The 20,068-nt window shown below is 45.1% G+C and overlaps 1 protein-coding gene and 1 long non-coding RNA gene across 4 annotated transcripts in view; one reads left to right on the top strand and one right to left on the bottom strand.

Moving 5' to 3' along the window:
- Positions 1 to 10,139: 10,139 nt before the first annotated feature.
- Positions 10,140 to 20,068, bottom strand: part of LOC125177098 (uncharacterized) — a 49,000-nt gene continuing 39,071 nt past the window's right edge. For all 3 annotated transcript variants that reach the window (XR_007156506.1, XR_007156507.1, XR_007156505.1), the window contains one exon: positions 10,140 to 10,942. This is a non-coding gene — a long non-coding RNA (uncharacterized LOC125177098). The remainder of the gene's footprint in view (positions 10,943 to 20,068) is intronic.
- On the top strand, positions 14,580 to 19,284 carry LOC125177088 (folate receptor gamma-like). The gene is made up of 5 exons (XM_047879139.1): positions 14,580 to 14,705; positions 14,936 to 15,109; positions 17,586 to 17,774; positions 17,893 to 18,028; positions 18,165 to 19,284. The coding sequence occupies exons 2-5, from the start codon at positions 14,942 to 14,944 to the stop codon at positions 18,449 to 18,451; spliced, it is 780 nt and encodes a 259-aa protein (XP_047735095.1). The 5' UTR covers positions 14,580 to 14,705; positions 14,936 to 14,941; the 3' UTR covers positions 18,452 to 19,284.

The following is a 20,068-nucleotide window of genomic DNA, read 5'->3' as shown; positions in this document are numbered from 1 at the left end:
TTCCACTTCATATCCCAGCTTCTGTTTTCTCTAACATAATATCCCAAACATGTCTCCAGATCTATGTGAGTCCCTAGAAGATACTTCCTGGCCCTGGCCCTTCTGTCCTGAGATACTACTTGCTCCTTCATTGTGTTTTATTCAAGCCAGCCCTGGGCTGAAAGTAGGAGGTAGGATAGGGATTTCTCAAGAGTCAGAAATAAGTCCAAAGCCCATAGGCTAGAGTGGAAAATCCATGGCTCTGTGCAGAGAATTCTCCAGGATCCAGGAAGGGCAAGAGCTGAGTGATGTGAATACAATATCTCCCTCCTATTTGTTCCTGAAATGTTTAGAGTGCATTTTTGCTTCAGAGCCTTTGGGCTTACTGTTCCCTCTGTCTGGAACACATCCCTCTTGCAATGTAACCTCTGACAGTTGGTTTCTTTTGTTTTTTGTAATACAAGTGCCTGACTTAAGCTTTGGTCCAACTGACAGCCATTTCTAATAAACAGGCCACCTCTCCTCCACCAAGGCTGCTTTGTTTTAGGGATTTTGCTGACTTTGATAACTGACCACTTTGGGCCACTTGTTTGTTCTCTTCCCCCACTTTAAATTCTCACTCTTGAGTTTTAAATTCCCCAAAAAGACTGGGCCCTCAGGGGCAATTAAGTGGCTCAGTAAGTTAAGCATCTGACTTCAGCTCAGGTCATGATCTCGCGGTTCATGAGTGCAAGCCCCGAGTCGGGGTCTGTGCTGACAGCTCAGAGCCTGGAACCTGCTTCAGATTCTGTGTCTCCTTTTCTTTCTACCCCTTCCCCACTCGGGCTCTGTCTCTCTCCCTCAAAAAAACCCAAAAAACAAAAAAAACTGAGCCCTCAAAACCCAAGGCCCCAACCATCGACCCCAATAAAAGCAAAACCCCAGAACCCCAGGCCCATATGCTCTTTCTGTGGTGACCTTGCTGTGTGGCCACAAGTATGCTGTGTAATTTCCAGGTTCTGTAAGTAATAAACCTTTCCTCCAAAGTTTCCTGATGATTACTGCTCAAGGGCATCTTAAAAAAAGAATCACAAGGGCCAGTCCAACCACAGCACTGCTTACCAGTAGGCTGAGACCAACACAGAACAATTGGTGTTGATGCGGTTTTAGAGTTGGGGCGGGGGGGGGGGGGGGGGGGGCAGGGGGTGCATCCAGAACCATTGGCCAAGAAAGAATTCTTGAGACATCTTTGGTGCAAAAAGGTGATTTTATTAAAGCATGGGGCAGGACCCATGGGCAGAAAGAGCTGCCCTGGGGTCGTGACAGGTGATTGATTATACACCCTCAGGTTGGGAGGTGGTTAGGGATAGCATAGGTCTTCTAAGGAATTTCGGAAGCAAGGTTTCCAGGACCTTGAAGGGGCCAGCTGTTGTTAGGAAAAGGCATTTATTACTGCCTAGTAAAACCTTTATCATGAGACTCTTCAGATGTATTTCAGTGGGCCCTATGCTTGGAGGATGATTGCCAACATATATCTTTGGGGGGGGGGGAGGGGGTAAAGGAAGTTTCCAAAGCAATTTTTATATGTTCAGGTAGACTTACAGGATCCTAGAGGTTGGGATAATGTTAAGCTAAGGTTGCCTTTTGCCCTTAGCAAAGTGTCATCATCGAAGCAGCTGAGCTCCTAGAGGAATGTCACTCTGCTTGTCCCAAGGACTTGTCAGTGAGCTGTAGGCAGTAAGGAAATTTAATTTTTCGTTTGCCTTTGTTTCCACATCAGTGTGGCTGGCAGGACTGCATGATGGTCCTTGCAGTTACCTTAGGGGGGGGAGGGAATGCTTTTTTTTACCTGTAACTTGCTTATTAACCACCTAACTCAGATGGGTAACATCATCTCAGAAAGAAGCACCACTTGCTGGGGGTCTGTCACACTGCTATGTGCTTTCACATACTGGCCCTGTGGTATGTTGTCTGTGGCGTGTAACCCAAAGAGTCACAGCTATCATAACAATCCAATGATCTCCCCAGAGCATCGTGATCAAGCCCACAGGGTCTAATGAGATAATCAGACTCCTAATTATAAAGGCCTTAATTGACTATTACTGTGTGAGAGGGTCCTCCATTCCTCATGGCCAAGAAGAGCTAAGGAAGGTAGACTGGATGACAAGGGTATTGTCACTGCCCAAGGAGAGGCTCTGGGCTAAAGACACAAGGAAAAGAGGACAGGAGACTTCCACCTGCAACCACTGAGTCAGTGAGTTATGCTTGGACTACATGTCCTAATCCAGAAGACTGAAATAGCTTTGCAAGTGGAAACCAATGGCACCACCAGAGGGAAAATACAACAGAGGCCTACAGTCTCTGTGACACCACTTCACTCACTACTTCCACTCTTCATCCCCTGACCCAATAGGATAGTACCGATCCCTGGTCAGATGTTACTAAAAAAAATGATGGACAGATATACATGTCCTGAACATCTGGTGCCAGAGCCTCTTGAGAACCCTGAGGAGGTACACCATCTCCTTGATATATGCAAAACCCCACGGACACTTCCTGGGTGTTAGTCAATGCCATGTAAACCAAAATGCAAGACTCTGGTATTACACTCAGAGGCCTAGGAGCTTTTCCCAAAGATCCTATGTATATTGCGCTAGTGGAGGCAGACCCCAATCCAGAGAGGTCTTTTGGTACACTCTGGAAAGGAAAGCAGCCACCTAGCAAGAGGGCTTACAGTGATGTCATCCAAAATTTTTGGTAACAACACCTAAGATTAAGGTAACAGGATAAAAACAAAAAGTAGAAACTGAGACCACAACCGTACCTTAACTGTAATTCAAACATTTCTTAGAGATTTTATGCAGCAGGAAGGAAAGAGAGGAACAAACAGGCTATTGCAAGTTTTCTTGTTGGTTTGGAATGGGCTCTGAATTGTTACTCATGGCTGCCAAAATGCACCAACTGGCCAGTATCTCTGAAGACCGTAAAATCCATAACTTTTTAAAAGATCCATCCAGGCTATGTGCTTGTTTCCTCTAAGATATCACAGATCCTGAACCCCTCAGCTTTCCCCTGAATGGGGCAGAACTAGAAGCACACTTCTGGAGGCATCCCTGCCACCAAAGGGAAAGCTGATATGGTTATCAAGGCCTCCAAGAAAGAGGAAGAGGGAAATGGGGCAAAGGCCCCTAGAGTCCCCTCATACTCATACTTCTCTCCTCCCTTGGATATTTACTGCCTAGCTCCATGCCATCTTTCCATCACAGTGATCACTGCTAAGGCTCACAGTGAATGGAAAGACTAAGGTGAAGCCCATCTCCTGCTGCACAAAATGAGCATGGTCCAATGGGTTTATCCTTTTCATGACTACAATGACCCAAATGACTCCCTCTTCATTTCCATTTCTGAATAGGCCCAATTTGACCTCAAGTCCACAGAATAATTTTTACGGGGTGCTCCTCTAATTAAAGGTCAGTGCCACTATATTTTCCAGGTACCAGCAAAACCATCAAAAAGGCACTAAAACCCCAAGGAGAAAACTTACATTCTTTCTTGGTCCCTTGAAAATGTAAATCTCACCGTGTCTTTGAAGTGTAAACACCCCAGGATGTAACTTAAGTCTACTTGTCAAGGACAAGTACAAATCTTAAAAGCCTTCACAACTATTAGTAAAAAGCTTTAGCCATTGGAGCAAAACACCTTAACTTGTTCCATCTGCCAACTGGGATTCAACTTTTTTATAAACTAGTGACTTTTATATTATGTGCTTGATTCATGGCTAAAATTTTGCAATAGTGTCTCTGTGTATTTCTGTATGTTTATGTATGTCTGTGGATATATGTTCTGTACATGTGGGTTTTTTTTTTCTCTCTCTCTACCTCCAGATGGTATTGCCAAAATTAATTGATAAGAGTTCCATTTAATTGGCTTAAAAATGAGCACTTAAAGGGGCGCCTGGGTGGCTCAGTGGGTTGAGCGTCCAACTTCGGCTCAGGTCATGATCTCGCAGTTGGTGAGTTCGAACCCCACATCAGGCTTTGTGCTGACAGCTCAGAGCCAGAGGCCTGCTTTGGATTCTGTGTCTCCCTCCCTCTGCCCCTTCCCCACTCATGCTTTCTCTCTGTCTCTCAAAGATGAGTAAATGTTAAATTTTTTTTTTAAAAATGAGCACTTATGAATTAAATATTCCTAAAACTCAGAGATACAGAAACTAACCCAAATGTTTTTTAAGTTCACATGATCTGGGATAATCTTTGGTAAATAAATTTAGTTTAAATTTAATTGAAATTGGTATGTCTTCAGAGTTATCAACATTAACTATAATGCAGACATACAACTTTTATTCTACCTGGGTTTATTAGTCAAATTCATGTTATCTCTAATATAAATTTTGTCAGGAAGAACAGTAGCTTGGGATGATGGCTGACTTTGTCTAGTGTCTAATGAAGTGTTTTTGGGTATCCTAAACATAATTGTTAGGAGCAGTGATTTAGATAGATGTAAGTGGGGCAAGAGTTTTTAGGTGAAACTTTCATCAGTAATTATATCTTATAGCATGTCCAGTTTCATGAGGCACCTGGCTGGTTCAGTCAATGGAGCATGCAACTCTTCATTTTTTTTTAATGTCTTATTTTTGAGAGAGAGAGTAAGCTGGGGAGGGGCACAGAGAGAGGGAGACACAGAATCCAAAGCAGGCTCCAGGTTCTGAGCTGTCAGCACAGAGCCTGACATGGGGCTCCAACTCACGAACCACGAGATCATGACCTGAGCTGAAGTCAGATGCTTAACTGACTGAGCCACCCAGGCGCCCCAAGCATGCAACTCTTGATCTCAGGGTTGTGGGTTTGAGCCCCATGTTGGGTGTGGAGATTACTTTAAAAAAATAAAATCTTAAAAAAAAAACCAAACAGTTTCCCAAATCTTTGGTAACTTTCATTGTTATAATTTTGCTAAGTTAAAAAAAAAAAAAAAAAGAGGGGTGCCTGACTGGGTCAGTTGGTTAAGTATCCAACTCTTGATTTCGGTTCAGGTCATGATCTCAAGGTTTGTGAGTTCAAGTCCCACATTGGGCCCTGCGCAGACAGCTAGGAGCCTGCTTGGGATTCTCTCTCTTTGCCCCTCCCCAGCTCGTGTGCATGTGTGCTTTCGCTCTTTCTCTCTCAAAATAAGTAAATAAACTAAAAAAAAAAAATTTTTTTTTGCTAAGTTAAATTAAATGATGGGAACTCATTGAATGTCTATATTATTTCTAAACAAGATGAAATACTGAAACAATTATTTTTTTAAGTTTTGTTTGTTTATTTGTTTGTTTATTATTTATTTATTTATTTAGATTTATTTATTTATTTATTTATTTAGAGAGTGTAAGCAGGGGAGGGGCAGAGAAAGGGAGAGATAGAATCCCAAGCAGGCTCTGCACTGTCAGCACAGAACATGATATGGGGCTTGAACTCATGAACCATGAGATCATGACCTGAACTGAAATCAAGAGTCCAGCGCTTAACCAACTGAGCCACCCAGAAACATTAATTGTTAAACAAGTCTAAATTTACCTGCTTTTGAACTTTCAGTATAGAAGAACTTAAAGACATCTGGGTCTGTTAGTAAACATGTCTTGGGTCACATGGAAAAATTGTATTATGGGGAAATGTGTGTTACTAGAAATTGTTAAATATATTCATAAATTTGCCAATCTAATGAATGCTGATGTAAAAGTTCACAACTCCTTGCCTTTTAGTTGTTACTAGAAATTAAGGTTTCTAAGGGTTAAGAATTCTAATTAATATATGTAATTAAAGCTACTAGAACTAATAAAGGAAACAACTCTGTATGCAAGGAAAGTAGGATATGTTTTTGGCTAAGAGAAGGTATGAAGTATGAAGATGCATTTTTGTTAAGGAAAAAGAAAAATTTGCCCTAAAAAAAAAAAAAAAAAACTGGTTATTTCATAATGGGAAAGAGGAAAATAAATGACAAAAATCAAACTTTCCCAAATCATTTTTTTAAGTTTTATTTATTTATTTTAAGAGAGAGAGAGCATAAGCAGGGGCGGGGCAGAGAAAGAGAGAGAGAGGGGGAGAGAGAGAATCTCAAGCAGACTCCACATTGTCAGCGCAGAGCTGTATACAGGGCTCAGTCTCACGATCTGTGAGATCATGACCTAAGCCAAGATCAAGAGTTGGATGCTTAGGGGCGCCTGGGTGGCGCAGTCGGTTAAGCGTCCGACTTCAGCCAGGTCACGATCTCGCGGTCCGTGAGTTCGAGCCCCGCATCGGGCTCTGGGCTGATGGCTCGGAGCCTGGAGCCTGTTTCCGATTCTGTGTCTCCCTCTCTCTCTGCCCCTCCCCCGTTCATGCTCTGTCTCTCTCTGTCCCAAAAATAAATAAAAACGTCGAAAAAAAATTTAAAAAAAAAAAAAAAAAAAAAAAAGAGTTGGATGCTTAACCAACTGAGCCACCCAGGTGCCTCCCAAATCAAATTCTAAATGAAGTTCTGTTTTTTTTTTTTTAATTTGGAAATACATTTGGGATTTTCTAAAGGGCACCTGGAACATCTCAAAAGATTTGTTCTCTCTCTGTATAAAAAATGACATTAAGGGACACGAGGGTAGCTCAGTTGTTTAAGCGTCTGACTCTTGATCTTGGTTTAGATCATAGTGTCATGGTTCATGGGTTTGAGCCCTGCATTGGGCTCTGCCCTACAGTGTGAAGGCTGCTTGAGATTCTCTGCCCTTTTCCCCACTCATGTGAGTGTGCATGTGCACGTGTGTGTGTTCTCTCTCTCAAAATAAATAAATAAACATTAAAAAAACAAACATAAAAAAAAAAGAGGGGTGCCTGGATGGCTCAGTAGATTGTCTCACTCTTGATTTTGGCTCAGGTCATTATCTCAGGGTCGTGAGGTAGAGCCAAGCCCTGCTTTGGGCTCTGTGCTGAGCGTAGAGTCTGCTTAAGATTCTCTCTCTCCCTCTGCCCCTTTCCTCTGCTTGTGCTCTCTCTCTCTCTCAAAAAAAAAAAAAAATAAGTAAATAAAAAATAAAAAAACAAACAAATAAAAAAAATAGGGGAGTCTGGGTAGCTCAGTTGGTTAAGTGTCTGACTCTTGATCTCAGCTCAGGTCATGATCTCATGGTTCATGAGTTCGAGCCCCATCTCGGGCTCTGCACTGATGGTGAGGAGTCTGCTTGGGATTCTGTCTCTCCCTCTCCCTGCCCCTCCCCCACTTATGTTTGTTTTCTCTCTCTCTCTCTCTCTCTCTCTCTGTCTTAAAATAAATAAACTTAAAAAAAATAGAAAAAGACATTAAGCAAATTGGGCTTATTTGATGTGTTAAATTACATGGAAACATGTCAAGTAAGAAATAATGCTAAACTTTCTTCATGGATATCCTTGTATGGATATATGTTACTAATATTAGTGTTCCAGAAATTATATGAAATTCCTAAAAGTCCAATATGTAACATTATCAGTCATAATTCCAGTTACCATCTTAACATGTTTGCATATCACAGAAATAACCAAATTTCCTCATCAATTTCACTAAACAGAACTCTCATCAGACTTTTAACTATGGGCATTTTTTAATGTTTATTTTTAGAAGAGAGAGAGAGGGAGAGAAAGAGTGTGAGTGGGAAAAGGGCAGAGAGAGAGGGGGCAGAGGATATGAAGTGGTCTCTGAGCTGACAGCAGAGCCTGATGCGGGGCTCAAACTCACAAACTGAGAGATCATGACCTGAGCTGAAGTTGAACACGTAACCTACTGAGCCACCCAGACACCCCTTAACTATGGGCATTTTAAGTCTTTTTTCATTTACAGGAAGTTACTGTTTTACTCTGAGTCTCTTGCAAAAGTGCTTCATCTTCAAGGAGATTCATGGAAAGGACTCTGACAAGTACAGCTTTCTGATAACTTTCAGATCATACCATTGAACTCAGTAAGAATTTACAGAACTCTTATGAAAAGCTGGATTCATAAGACTGTAACGAAACATCAAGATCAAGAATTAATTACATATGGGCGCTCCTGGGTGGCTCAGTGGGTTAAGCATCCAACTCGATTTTGGCTCAGGTCATGATCTCACAGTCATAAGATGGAGTCCTGAGTTGGGCTCTGTGCCTACAGCATGGAGCCTGCTTGGGATCTCTCTCTCCCTCTCTCTCTCTGTCCCTCCCCTGCTTGTGCTCTCTCTCTCTCTCTCAAAATAAATATTAATAAAAAAAATATTCTACAACATCACCCAAATCTTTGAACAGATGGCTAAACTCTTGCGATCACTAACCTGTTTTCATGGCTGGACCTTTCAAGTTTGAGACGACGGCTGTGGACTGGATTTCAGAATATTGTCTGTATAATTATTATAGCATTTACTATTATAATCCTATTTATGTGCAATTTCTGGGTTACAAGGTGCCCTACCCCTGACTTTTAGCATGTGGGCTACCCCGCCACCATTAATCTCTTCACCATTGCCTCTGATACCTCAGCATCACAGGGAAGATTATAATGTAAACCTTGACAGTGGGTTGTTCTTTTTTGCAGCCCAAATGCCTGACTTAAGCTTTGACTACTGAGACATCCATATCAAGGACAGTCTTCTTCAATAAACACATTGCCAGCCACATGGGCTAAAGAGCCAGGTCACCTCCCCGCTAACAGATGCTCTTTTGTTTTGGAGATCTTGTTTTTTCTCTTCTCACACTATAAATTCTCACTCTTATTTATTTAATTTATTTATTTCAAGTAGGCTCCATGCCCAACATGGGGCTTGAACCCACAAGCCTGAGATTAAGAGTCACATGCTCTACTGACCGAGCCAGCAGGTGCCCCCTGCTTTCATGTTTTAAGTTCACCAATAAAGAGTGAAACCGTGAGACCCTAGGCCCCCACCCATGACTCCAATAAAAGTGGAACCCCAGGCCTGTGTGCTGTCTCTACCCACGACCTCGTTGTGTGGCCGCAGGTATGCTGTGTAATTTCCAGGTTCTGTGAGTAATAAATCTTCATTTTTTTCAAAGTTTCCTGATGGTTATTGCTGAAAGGCATCTTACATTCATAACAGGAAGCACAAGGGTCAAGGCCAGTCCAACCACAACATTGCTTCTTGATAAGCTGGGACTGGTACAAGATACTCCTCCATATCCATACAGAAACTTTCCTTACTTCACTATGGCCTCTGCCCAGATATCACCTTGTAGATCTTTCCTATATAAAATAACCCCTGCTGGGCACCTGGGTGGCTCAGTCAGTTAAGCAGCCGACTTTTGACTTCAGCTCAGGTCATAATCTAACGGTTCAAAATAAATAAACTTTAATAAAATAAAACAGCCCCTTCTATCATTCTCTATTCCCTTACCCTGCTTTATTTCTCCAGAGCACCATCACCATGTATCTCTTCATTTGTTTTCTCTCATCTCCCCTCCCTCACTGGAATGTTAGCTCCATGACAGCAAGGACTTTGTCTTGTTCACTGCTGTAGCCCTAGCACCTAGAGCAGCCTAGCACATAGTAGACACTCAGTGAATCTTGAACTGATTAACTTTTTTAATGTTTATTTATTTTGAGAGAAAGAGAGAGAGCAGGGGAGGGGCAGAGAGAGGGAGAGAGAGAATCCCAAGCAGGCTCTGTACTGTCAGCACACAGCCCAATTCAGGGCTTGAACTCATGACCTGTGAGATCATGACCTGAGCCAAAATCAAGAGCCGGACACTTAGCCAACTGAGCCACCCAGGTGCCCTACTGCCACCTTGCTGGTCCAAGGCACCATCATCCCAGGCCTGGACTCCTGAGGTCTATCTGATACACCCACCTGCCCACACCCAATCTCTTCTGCCCACCTCAGCAAGGAGATCTTTCAAAACTGCCGATTGAATCGTGTCACTCCTCGGATTAAAACTCTTCAATAATTAAATAATCTGATCATCCCTTGCAGTGATGAGGAAGCCTGTGGAAATAGTTTGCTAATTCTGTAGAATTAACTGTTATTTGGCTGTATTAAGATGATAAGCCAGGGGCGCCTGGGTGGCTCAGTCGGTTAAGCATCCGACCGTGGCCTAGATCATGATCTCACCATTCCAGAGTTCGAGCCCCATGTCAGGCTCTGTGCTGACAGCTCAGAGCCTGGAGTCTGTTTCAGATTCTGTGTGTCTCTCTCTGCCCCTCCCCCACTCATGCTCTGTCTGTCTGTCTCTCTCTCAAAAATAAATAAACAGAAAAAAAGACGATAACCCAAATTATTTCTCAGAGCCTGGAAAAGGCAACACTAACTGTCACAGTATTATCAGTTTTCTATTGCTGCACCCATCTCCTAGCTTTGTGGCTTATTGTTGCAGGCAAGATGGGATGGGAGGACAGTGTGATGAGGATATAAGCATAGTGTCAAAGTATTTTCCCACAAAATACTGATTACTCACAAAGGGAAAACTAATAACTATATGGAGAGAAACCACCTTAACCAAACTATTGCTAGCAATAGGACATATTGCACATCACATACCCCTTGATATGATACACTCAGAAAGGGCCAATGCTCCTCTGATTTTCTGGCCAAAATGTGTTTGGTTATGTAAGAGGCCAACATTCAGGGAACATGGATGAAAAGTATATGGGAACTCTCTTTACTACTTTTGCAATTTTTTTGTAAGTCAAAGATTATTCCAAAATGCGAAGTTAAAAAATCAAATGGATGTAGTGACTTAATAGCTATCTTATTAAATTTCAAGATTTTTATGAGTCAGGAATTTGGGCAAGACTCAGATGGATAACCCTTCTGCTCCACGTGGCAGTGGCTAGGGTCACTTGGTAGTGTTCAGCTTATGTCTGAGCTGGTCTTGAACATCCAAGATGGTTTTACTCATGTGCTTGGCCCTTGGGCAGGGGTTGCTGGAAGGCCATCCTTCCTAGACCCCTCTTTTCCATGTAGTCCAGGGGCTTCTCAGTGTGGCCCCTCCAGTAGGTAGTCAGTCTCCTCACACGGTGGCTCAGGGATCTAAGAGATAGGAAATAGAAGCTGCTAGTCCCTGCCTCGATCGGTTTGGGCTGCTGTAACAGAATACCACAAACAGGGTAGAGAGCAGAAAGAAAAAGCAAGCTCTCTAAATAACTCTTATAAGGGCACTAATCCCATCTAAGCCTAATCACTTCCCAGAGGTCCTGCCTCCCAATATCATCACATAGTGGGGGGCAGGTAAGGGATCAACATACGACTGTGGGAGAGACACAAACATTCAGTCCTTAATAATCCCTAAGGCCTGGGGCTAGAAACTGGCAAAACATCAGCTTTATCACATTTTAGTGGTCAGAGCGGTCACAGAGCCTGTCCACGTTCGAGGGGAAGGGTCACAGACCTCACTTGTCAACAGTCAAAGAATTTGTACTCTTCTCTAACCCCTCCTCATGGGAAAGGGCTTTTTCCCCTCCATTGCACAGGATTAGATTAATCATAACCTTTGTTTCTTGGACCACAGCATTGGTCCAGGCATGACCGCCTTTATATATTTATTTATGTCTTTGCTTAGCTTTTTTCAAAAAAGCAACGGAAATCTTACGTTTTCCCTTTCTGCATCGTTTGTGATTTGTATACCTGCTTGATAACATGGCTAGGAAGAACTTCTAATGAAAAATCTAAACTTACCTCTAGTTGGAATGGGGTAACATGATACTCTTCTTTCTAAAATATTATATTTCTTTTATTTACATTGACAAAACTTTGTAGAACTGGAAAAAATATTGTACAAAGAGGTTTCTAGGGAGAGAAGCTCTGAAGGCTGTTCTCAAAAGTAAACATAGAATGTGGTTTCTCAGCTAAATTTCCTAGAGACAAGGCAACAAAATGAGACCATGTATCTGGAGATAGCATTACAGTGAAAAAAGCATGGGCTTTGTAGCTAAATCAGCTTGGGTTATCCTGACTCTTCTACTCTTTAGCTGTCTGGGAAGTCACCTAACTCCCAAGGCCTGAGTTTCCTCATCTGTATGTTGGGAGTAATAGAGTTAATATTGCAGTGGGTTGTGGGAGTTACAGGCACAACAAGGTAAGTAAAGCATCCATTATTCTAACTGGGGTAGAGTAGTTCTCAATGTATGATGACTGATGTGATTATGTAACACATGTTTAGTTTCATTTACACCTTCAAACCTCTCCTAAGAGAAGGAAAACAGATACATGTCCCAGTTTAGGGAATGAAGGTACCAAGACCAGCAGCACAGTGAAGATCGCAGGCTGGTTTGCAGGCTGGTTCAATAGTGCTGCTGACCATGGTCTGGTACTCAGCAGTGATGGCGCCCGGAGTGGGCACATGGGGCAAGGTGAGCATCTCATAACCAGACTCTGACCTTGTCATCCCAGACATACCCACGGCAGGACCATGTGCTGAGAACAGACTGAAACCACAGACCTTGCCCCAGGAGAGGTATTCCACTAGTTGGGTACGTGAGGACAAGATTTGGAGGTTTTCCCAAAATCATAATGGGAAAACATCAATATACGTTATTAAAAAAAAAAGAAAAAAACAGGGGCAATACCATCTATCTTCTTGCTAGCAGCAATTTTACTATCTGAAATAATGTTTGAGAAATAGACTAAGGGACAAGCATCTCTGACTTGAAAAAATGAACTTTTCTTCCTTTACTTTTTGTTTTTTAAAGATTTTATTTTTGAGTAATCTCTACACCCAGCGTGGGGCTTGAACTTACAACACCAGGATCAAGAGTCACGTGCTCCAGGGGCGCCTGGGTGGCTCTCAGTCCTTGAGCTTCCGACTTCGGCTCAGGTCATGATCTCACGGTCAGTGAGTTCGAGCCCCGCATCAGGCTCTGTGCTGACAGCTCGGAGCCTGGAGCCTGCTTCAGATTCTGTGTCTCCCTCTCTTTCTCTCCCTTCCCCGCTCATGCTCTCTTTCAAAAATAAACATTAAAATTAAAAAAAAGAAAGAAGAAAGAAGAAAGAAGAAAGAAAGAAAGAAAGAAAGAAAGAAAGAAAAAAGAAATCTGCATGTGACTTTTGACTCCCCCAGAACCTAACTAGTAATAGCCTACTGTTGACTGGAAGCCTTACCAGTAACATAAACAATTAACACATACTTTGTATGTTATGTGTATTGTATGCCATATTCATACAATAAAGTAAGCTAGAGAAAAAATGTCATTAAGAAAATGCATTTATAGTACTGTACTGTTTATCCAAAGAAAATCTGTGTCTAAGTAGACCTGTGCAGTTCAAATCCATGTTGTTCAAGGGGTCAACTGCACATGGCATAAACGCACAGAATTTCTATGGTAGTATACCCAAGGACCTAGGACTAATGGTAGCCTCATGTTCACATTTCTGCAAACATATCTATAGTATCCATAACTAATACATAGCATTATTCTATAAATATCCTTCTTACTGAAATGTACATAATGGTATCAAATCAGATGCATCATTCTGTATTTTATCTTTCCATTCAATATTTTATATATTTATATTCATATACATACAAACATATATGTTATATTTAAATAAGGTATATACTCATATGGTTCAAAGAATCAAAACAGCATAGAAAGATTTATAGAAGAAAGTCTCAGTGCACCTGGCTGGCTTGGTCAGAAGAGCATGCGACTCTTGATCTTGGGGTTGGGAGTTTGACCCCCTGTTGGGTAGAGATTACTAAAAAATTAATAAACTTTAAAAATTTTTAAAAAAATAGAAGAAAGTCTCATTCCTAATCCTGTGTCATCCCACCAAGCAACTATTTAAAAATTTTTCTTCTACATTTCCAGAATTTTCTTACTCAAGCACATACATTCTCCCTCTTCCTTGTTTACACAAAAGATTGCATTCTACCAACACCTTTCTGCACCCTCCTTCTTTCACTTAACAATATACTTGGAGGTTTTCCCATATTTGTACACCAAGATTTCTCAATCTTTTATACCAGGTTAGATCCCATTGGGTGGACCATAATTTATTTACCTGGCCTCTCACTGAAAAACAGTTGAGCTGTTTCCTAGACAGAGCCTGACCACCCCGCCTGAGACACTGGAGAAGCAGTCCAGGTAGGTTTATAAGAGGGAGTGGAGAGGAGGAGGGAGACACTGTACCTCCCAGGTGGGCTGAGGGCAGAGGCAAGTTCAGGCTTTGAGGGAAAGTGGGGAGGGAGAGGGGAGGAAAGGTGAAGGCTTTCCCAGTTCTCCTGGGGTCTCGTGTGTCTGCTGAATTTTCCTCTGGTAACTCCCACCACCCACTGCTCTGGCTCCGTTCCCTCCTTCAAGTGCCTTACTCTTGGCCTTCCCCTGGTTCTACGCCTGGCTCCACCAGGGTAACTTCCCAAGACCCTTGTGTGGTGGGGAGGGGTTGCTGAGGTGTGAGAAACCGGGCTCTGACTCTCCGGGCCTGCACCCTCTTTGGCTCTCCACATTGCACCCCTAGCATCTCCCAACTCCCGTGTCACCGGGTCCAGGACCATAAGCGGTAACTGAATGGCTCAGTGGCCTTCAGCTGGCCCTAGGTCAGCATCCCTGTCTGCCCACTGGCAGTCTCCGGGGGCCTGAAACTAGGCTACCTTGGACTGGTGGGGGATGGGCTGAAGCTGACAGGTACTTCTTCCTCTCACTCCCCACCCTCATCAGCAGACCACTTCCTGTGGTTCCCGTTGTACAGATCTGAGAAGACTTGCCGAGCTGGCAGGACTCTCAGACTGTGGATGAAACACCACCAGTGAAATACAGAAGGATATATCCAGAGAAGGGTGGTGGCTGCCACCAAGGTAGAGCAAGCTAGCATTGGAGGGCCCTTGGAAGAATGCCCTTGGGTCTTGCCTTCTGGCCTAGACCTCTACATCTGCCTTGTTGTTTGACTCAGGTGCCCTAGGGGATAAGCTGGGTGAGGAGGGCAGAGATCTGGGCTTGGCAGGCAGACAAGAAACTCGGTGGAGAGTCTCATGGCTGCTGCCTCTCTCTCAGGCTGTGTCCACCTCTGACTGTGGCTTTCTGGCAGGAATGGATGAACATGGCCTGGCAGATGACACAGTTGCTGCTTCTGGTTTCGGTGGCTACTGCGTGGGGTGCCCAGTCCAGGACTCCAGGGGCCAGGAGAGACCTGCTCAGTGTCTGCATGGATGCCAAGCAGCACAAGACAAAGCCGGGCCCTGAGGACAAGCTGCATGACCAGGTGAGGATGGAGTGGGGTCAAGGGTTGGGGAGAATGGAAGAAGTTGGGAAATGGGAAGATCAGTTTTGGGGAGCAATGGAGTCAAGAGGGTAGCTGAGGCGATCCCCAGGAGGCCACCAGATTTACTGTAGTGAGGGGACCATTTTCTGGCACCCACTATGGGCCAAGTGCTTTCCTCACACCTTGTCAGTGAATATGCCCAAAGGGCCTAATTGGTAGGTGGATGGTCTCTACTCATTCAGATAAGGAAATGGGAAATGAGGCCCAGAGAGGGCACAGGTACATGTGGGAATTGAGAGGCTAGTCTTTAGCAGGGCTTAGGACAGAGTCGGGCAGTGCCCTTCCCAGCATTAACTATGTGCCAGCCTACGCAGCTCAAAGACGAGGTACAGGGGAGACAGGTCCCTTAAGGTCACAATGCGGCAAACACATATGAACAGTCCAGGTCCTCCACCCCTATTAAGTCCTGAAGAGACAGTGACAAATCAGATAACGCTGGGAACACTTCCCAGGAAAGGTGCCATCAGCCTTGGCCTTGGAGGATGAGTAAGAGATTTCCAGGAAGACAAAGCAGGAAAGGGCAGCCTAGCAGAGAACAGCATGTACACGGGTGGCAGGGTTACAGCACAAGCCGTGGCAAGTGTAGTGAGGCAAGAGCCAAGGATGCTGCTGCCCACAGAGAAGGGGAGGTGAGGGCCCTCCTTTTATAGGTAAAGCCCCTGAAGCCACTCAGGGAACCCGAGCCTGAGGTTGAACTCCAGGATCGTGAGAGATGTCAGTATTTCACTCTTCCTGGTCTCCTCCTCTGTTCCCCACAAAATCTCACGTTGCTAGAGGGCCGGGGATGTTTCCAGGGAAAGAAGGCATAGACTGACCCAGGGGCTGGAAGTGAAGGGCGGGAAGCCCAGAGCCCCATGACTTCTGAGTCATTTCCGATGTATCATTTGCTTTGTGCATGTGTGCATGCGCTAAAATATGAGTAACATAAAATATGCCATTTTAAGCATGTCTAAGTATCCAGTTCAGGGGTATTAAATCCATGCACATTGTCTTGGGACCATCACCGCCACCCATCTCCAGAGCTTTTTATCTTCCAAAACTGGAAGTCTGTATCCACCACTTCATTTTCAGAACCTTTTAAGTTCTAGAGGGTGCTTTGAAGAACCCTCTGGAGCACTTCTTCTTCTCCAAGAAATGGCACACAGACTTTTGTGGGAGACAGATGATTCTGTAATTCTGAGAGACAGGGGCTGCACTGAGAGTGCTTATCTATGTTGAGCCCCTGCTGTAGGCCAGCAAGTGATTTTCATTATATAATTAATCTTGTGGAGGCAGAAACCACTGACTGTGGTGGGCAGGTCAGGGATGAGGTGCATGGGTTCTTGCAGGGCAACCCATGAGTTGGGGCATCAGAGGAGGAGTGTGCATGAAGTTAGGGAGGCCTGGAAGCATGTTCTGTGTCAGCCGTGCTGGGGGTGGGCTGGGTTGCTGGAGAAGGGTAGGTTTGGTTCTACCCTCATGGGTTTTCCTGAGTTTCTCCTGAGTGCCCAGACCTGTCACATCTCCCCTGTCACTTGGCCCTGGGTGCTAGAGGTCATCTCAGAGATTTTAAGCAATCGGCTCATAATCACTCAGCTCTGGAGGACCAGCTTAGAACGATTTCTTCAGACACCTTCACCACTTCCTCTATCTTAGCTGTCTTGAATTTACCTCTCTGGGATTGCCTCCCGCGTTGAGTCAGGTCCACACTGGGGTTCATGTGCAAGACATTGCCCCTCTGTTCCCCACTGCTTTCTGGACCTATCTGAAGTCCACTAGACTGGGATTCCAGACCAGATGACAGCAGATCATCCCCCGTCATCTCCACCCTTACCACAGCTTGGAGCCAGGCTTTTCAACCCCACCCCTGTCCTGAGTTAAAATCTTGATCCTACCATTTCCCAGGGTAAACTCTGTCAAAGTTGAAGTAATGATGTTTTCACTAGACCGTTGAAGGCATAAAGTGCCAAAGCCTCAGGGACTTTGCACTTGTTGTTTTCTGTGCCTACAATGATCTGTATCTTCCCTCTGCCCGGGACTAAAACTATAAGCTCCATAAAGGTAGAGATTTGATCTGTTTTGTTCACTGCTATATTCTCAGCACCTAGCACAACGCCTGATTGAAGGTAAGCATTCAGTTAATATGGGCTGGATGTGGAATGAGTAATATAAATAACCTGAATCATGTGAAATAACTTTGTAAACTGTTTAGAGCTGTAAAAATAATTGCTCCCCCAGACAGTGGTTCCCATACCTCCCACATCCTCTGTTTTACTCTCTGTTAAAAGTTCTGTTATAACTACCCCAAGGGCCAGGCATAGAGGCACCCTCCCCAGCAAGTATTCCTCTGGATGCCCTACCTGGGGCCAAGGAGCCAGAATATGGAGGAGACAGCTGTGGTGGGGGAGGCATGTGTTCCAGTGTCTTCTCCACCCAGTGCACTCCCTGGAGGAAGAACGCCTGCTGCTCACACAACACCAGCCAGGAGCTGCACAAGGACCCCTCCCTCTTGTATAACTTTAACCTGGACCACTGCGGCAAGATAGAGCCTGCCTGCAAGCGCCACTTCATTCAGGACAACTGTCTGTACGAGTGCTCACCCAATCTGGGGCCCTGGATCCAGGAGGTACGGGCCTCTCCCTCACCCCAGCCCAGCGGGCTGCCATCCTGCTCGGTCAAGGTGGTCAAGGCGGTGGCTGCCAGCACCCCTGGCTGAGAGGAGCCCTCCCGCCCCCCTCCCCCAGGTGAACCAGAGCTGGCGCAAGGAACGCTTCCTGGACGTGCCCCTGTGCAAGGAGGACTGTCAGCAATGGTGGGAGGACTGCCGCACCTCCTACACCTGCAAGAACAACTGGCACAAGGGCTGGGACTGGAGCTCAGGTGAGGGCCTGGGGGTGCGGAGATGGAGGCGGGGTCCGAGGATCTGGGGTTGGGTGCGGATCTCCAGGGGGGTGGCCAGAAATGGGCTCTGGGCCCAGGGGCTGAATGTCTGTGTCCACCCTCTCTCCCCATGCAGGATCGAACAAGTGTCCGGCCGGAGCCGCCTGCTGCACATTTGAGACCTACTTTCCCACGCCCGCAGCCCTGTGTGAGGGCATCTGGAGCCACTCCTACAAGCTCAGCAACTACAACCGAGGGAGCGGCCGCTGCATCCAGATGTGGTTCGACCCGGCCCAGGGCAACCCCAACGAGGAGGTGGCCAGGTTCTATGCCTTGGCCATGAGTGCGGGGGCCATGTCCCATGAGATTGGGCTTCTCCTGCTCAGCCTGGTCCCTATGCTGCACCTCTGGCTCCTCAGCTGAGTCCCTCCCACTGCTGACATCTGGACATCTTCCTTGACTGCACCCAGCCTAGGTGACCCAGCCTCAGCCCAGCTCAGCAATCTCAGATAAAGGGGCCTCCCAATGCCCTAGTAATTATGCTTCTTGATCCAGGATGGGTCATATGGGGTTCCTCTGACAGCCTATTTTAATAGACAGATCCAGGTATATCTTGTGTCTCGATAATAATTTGGAGATGAGTCGTTTGGGGGGCAACATGCCTCATTGCTTTATCATTCCTATTGAGAGGCCCAAAGAGGGACTGGGACTGGCTTGAAGTTCACCAGTAAGTAGGGGTGGAAGCTGACCCCTAGGTCTGAGGTTCTTACTTCTACACCAGGCTTCCCCCTCAAGTTCCCTCCCCCAAGTTCATCACTCCTACATCACAGGGCATGATGAGGGCATTGGTGGAAGAGGTGGGCAGAGACTGGCAGATGAGTCATCAGGCTCCTGGTGGGAAATAAAAGTTTCTTGCCCCTTCCTTCCCTTTCTAGATGTGGACTAGGGTGGAGCTATTGGTGGTGGTAGTGGGTAGGGAATGCCAATGAAGAGCAATGGCATTGCTTCCCTTTCTTAAAAGGACAAATAATGCTACACTGAATCATCTTATGCATGGTAGAATGCTATACTTGAATTTCAGAAAAGGGATTGCTGGGTCAAGAAGCATATGCATTCGGGTGCTTGGGTGGCTCAGGCAGTTAAGCGTCTGACTTGGCTCAGGTCTTGATCCCACAGTTCATGGGTTCAAGTCACACCGTCAGGGTCTGTGCTGACAGCTCAGAGCCTAGAGCTTGCTTCTCCTCTCTCTGCCCCTCCCCAGGTTGCAATCTGTCTCTCTCTCTCCCATAAATAAAGATTTAAAAAAAAAGGAAAAAAAGTAAAACAAACACAAAAAATATCTTACTACATGACAGCCCCTTACCAGAGCTTTAAGGCTTTTCCATGGTATCTGTTGGAAAAACTAAGCTTCAATGGCATAGAAAGCCCTGCCATCCGCCCCAACTTAGAGCTCACTCTGTCAAACTATTCCCCTTCCATACCATTCACACTTTTCGCTTTGGGCCTTCCTCAGGCAATTCTCTTTCTGTGTTCCTGGAACGTTCCTTTGTCCTCTGTGGGCTGGCTCCTAATAGCCTCTCAGATTTCAACCTACAATTCCCCACTAACAGGACTTCTGACCACTCAACCAAAAGAAGTCATCCAGGCACTTTCTTATCACATCGCTCCAGTCCCTTTGTACAAACACCTACCTACTGTGTTTATCATCTGCTGTCCCTGACAACACAAGCCCTCACAAGTAGCCTATGGAAGCCCAGGGAGGTTAGAGGAGGCTTCCAGAGGAGTAATGTTTGCCAAGCAGAAAACGGAGGGCGGACCAGTATTCCATGGTTATGGTTCAGCAAGTACAAAAACTTGGTGGGACCAAAGCACAAGCAAAAATTTCTAGATGGCTGAAATAGAAGTTAAGACAGCAAGGGCAGGAATTGAGGCCAGAGGAGAAACATTGGATTTGCAAGCCTTAGGCTGATGCCCTGAGTGCCTCTCACAAAGCTTCTCTTTCATTCTTTGTGAAAGGATCTGGTTTGGAATGGGACTCAG

This window comes from Prionailurus viverrinus, chromosome D1, assembly GCF_022837055.1.
Source record: "Prionailurus viverrinus isolate Anna chromosome D1, UM_Priviv_1.0, whole genome shotgun sequence".
NCBI classification, from domain to species: Eukaryota; Metazoa; Chordata; class Mammalia; order Carnivora; family Felidae; genus Prionailurus; species Prionailurus viverrinus.
Note: the sequence above shows the minus strand (reverse complement) of the source record. Positions and strands in the feature narration are given on the sequence as shown.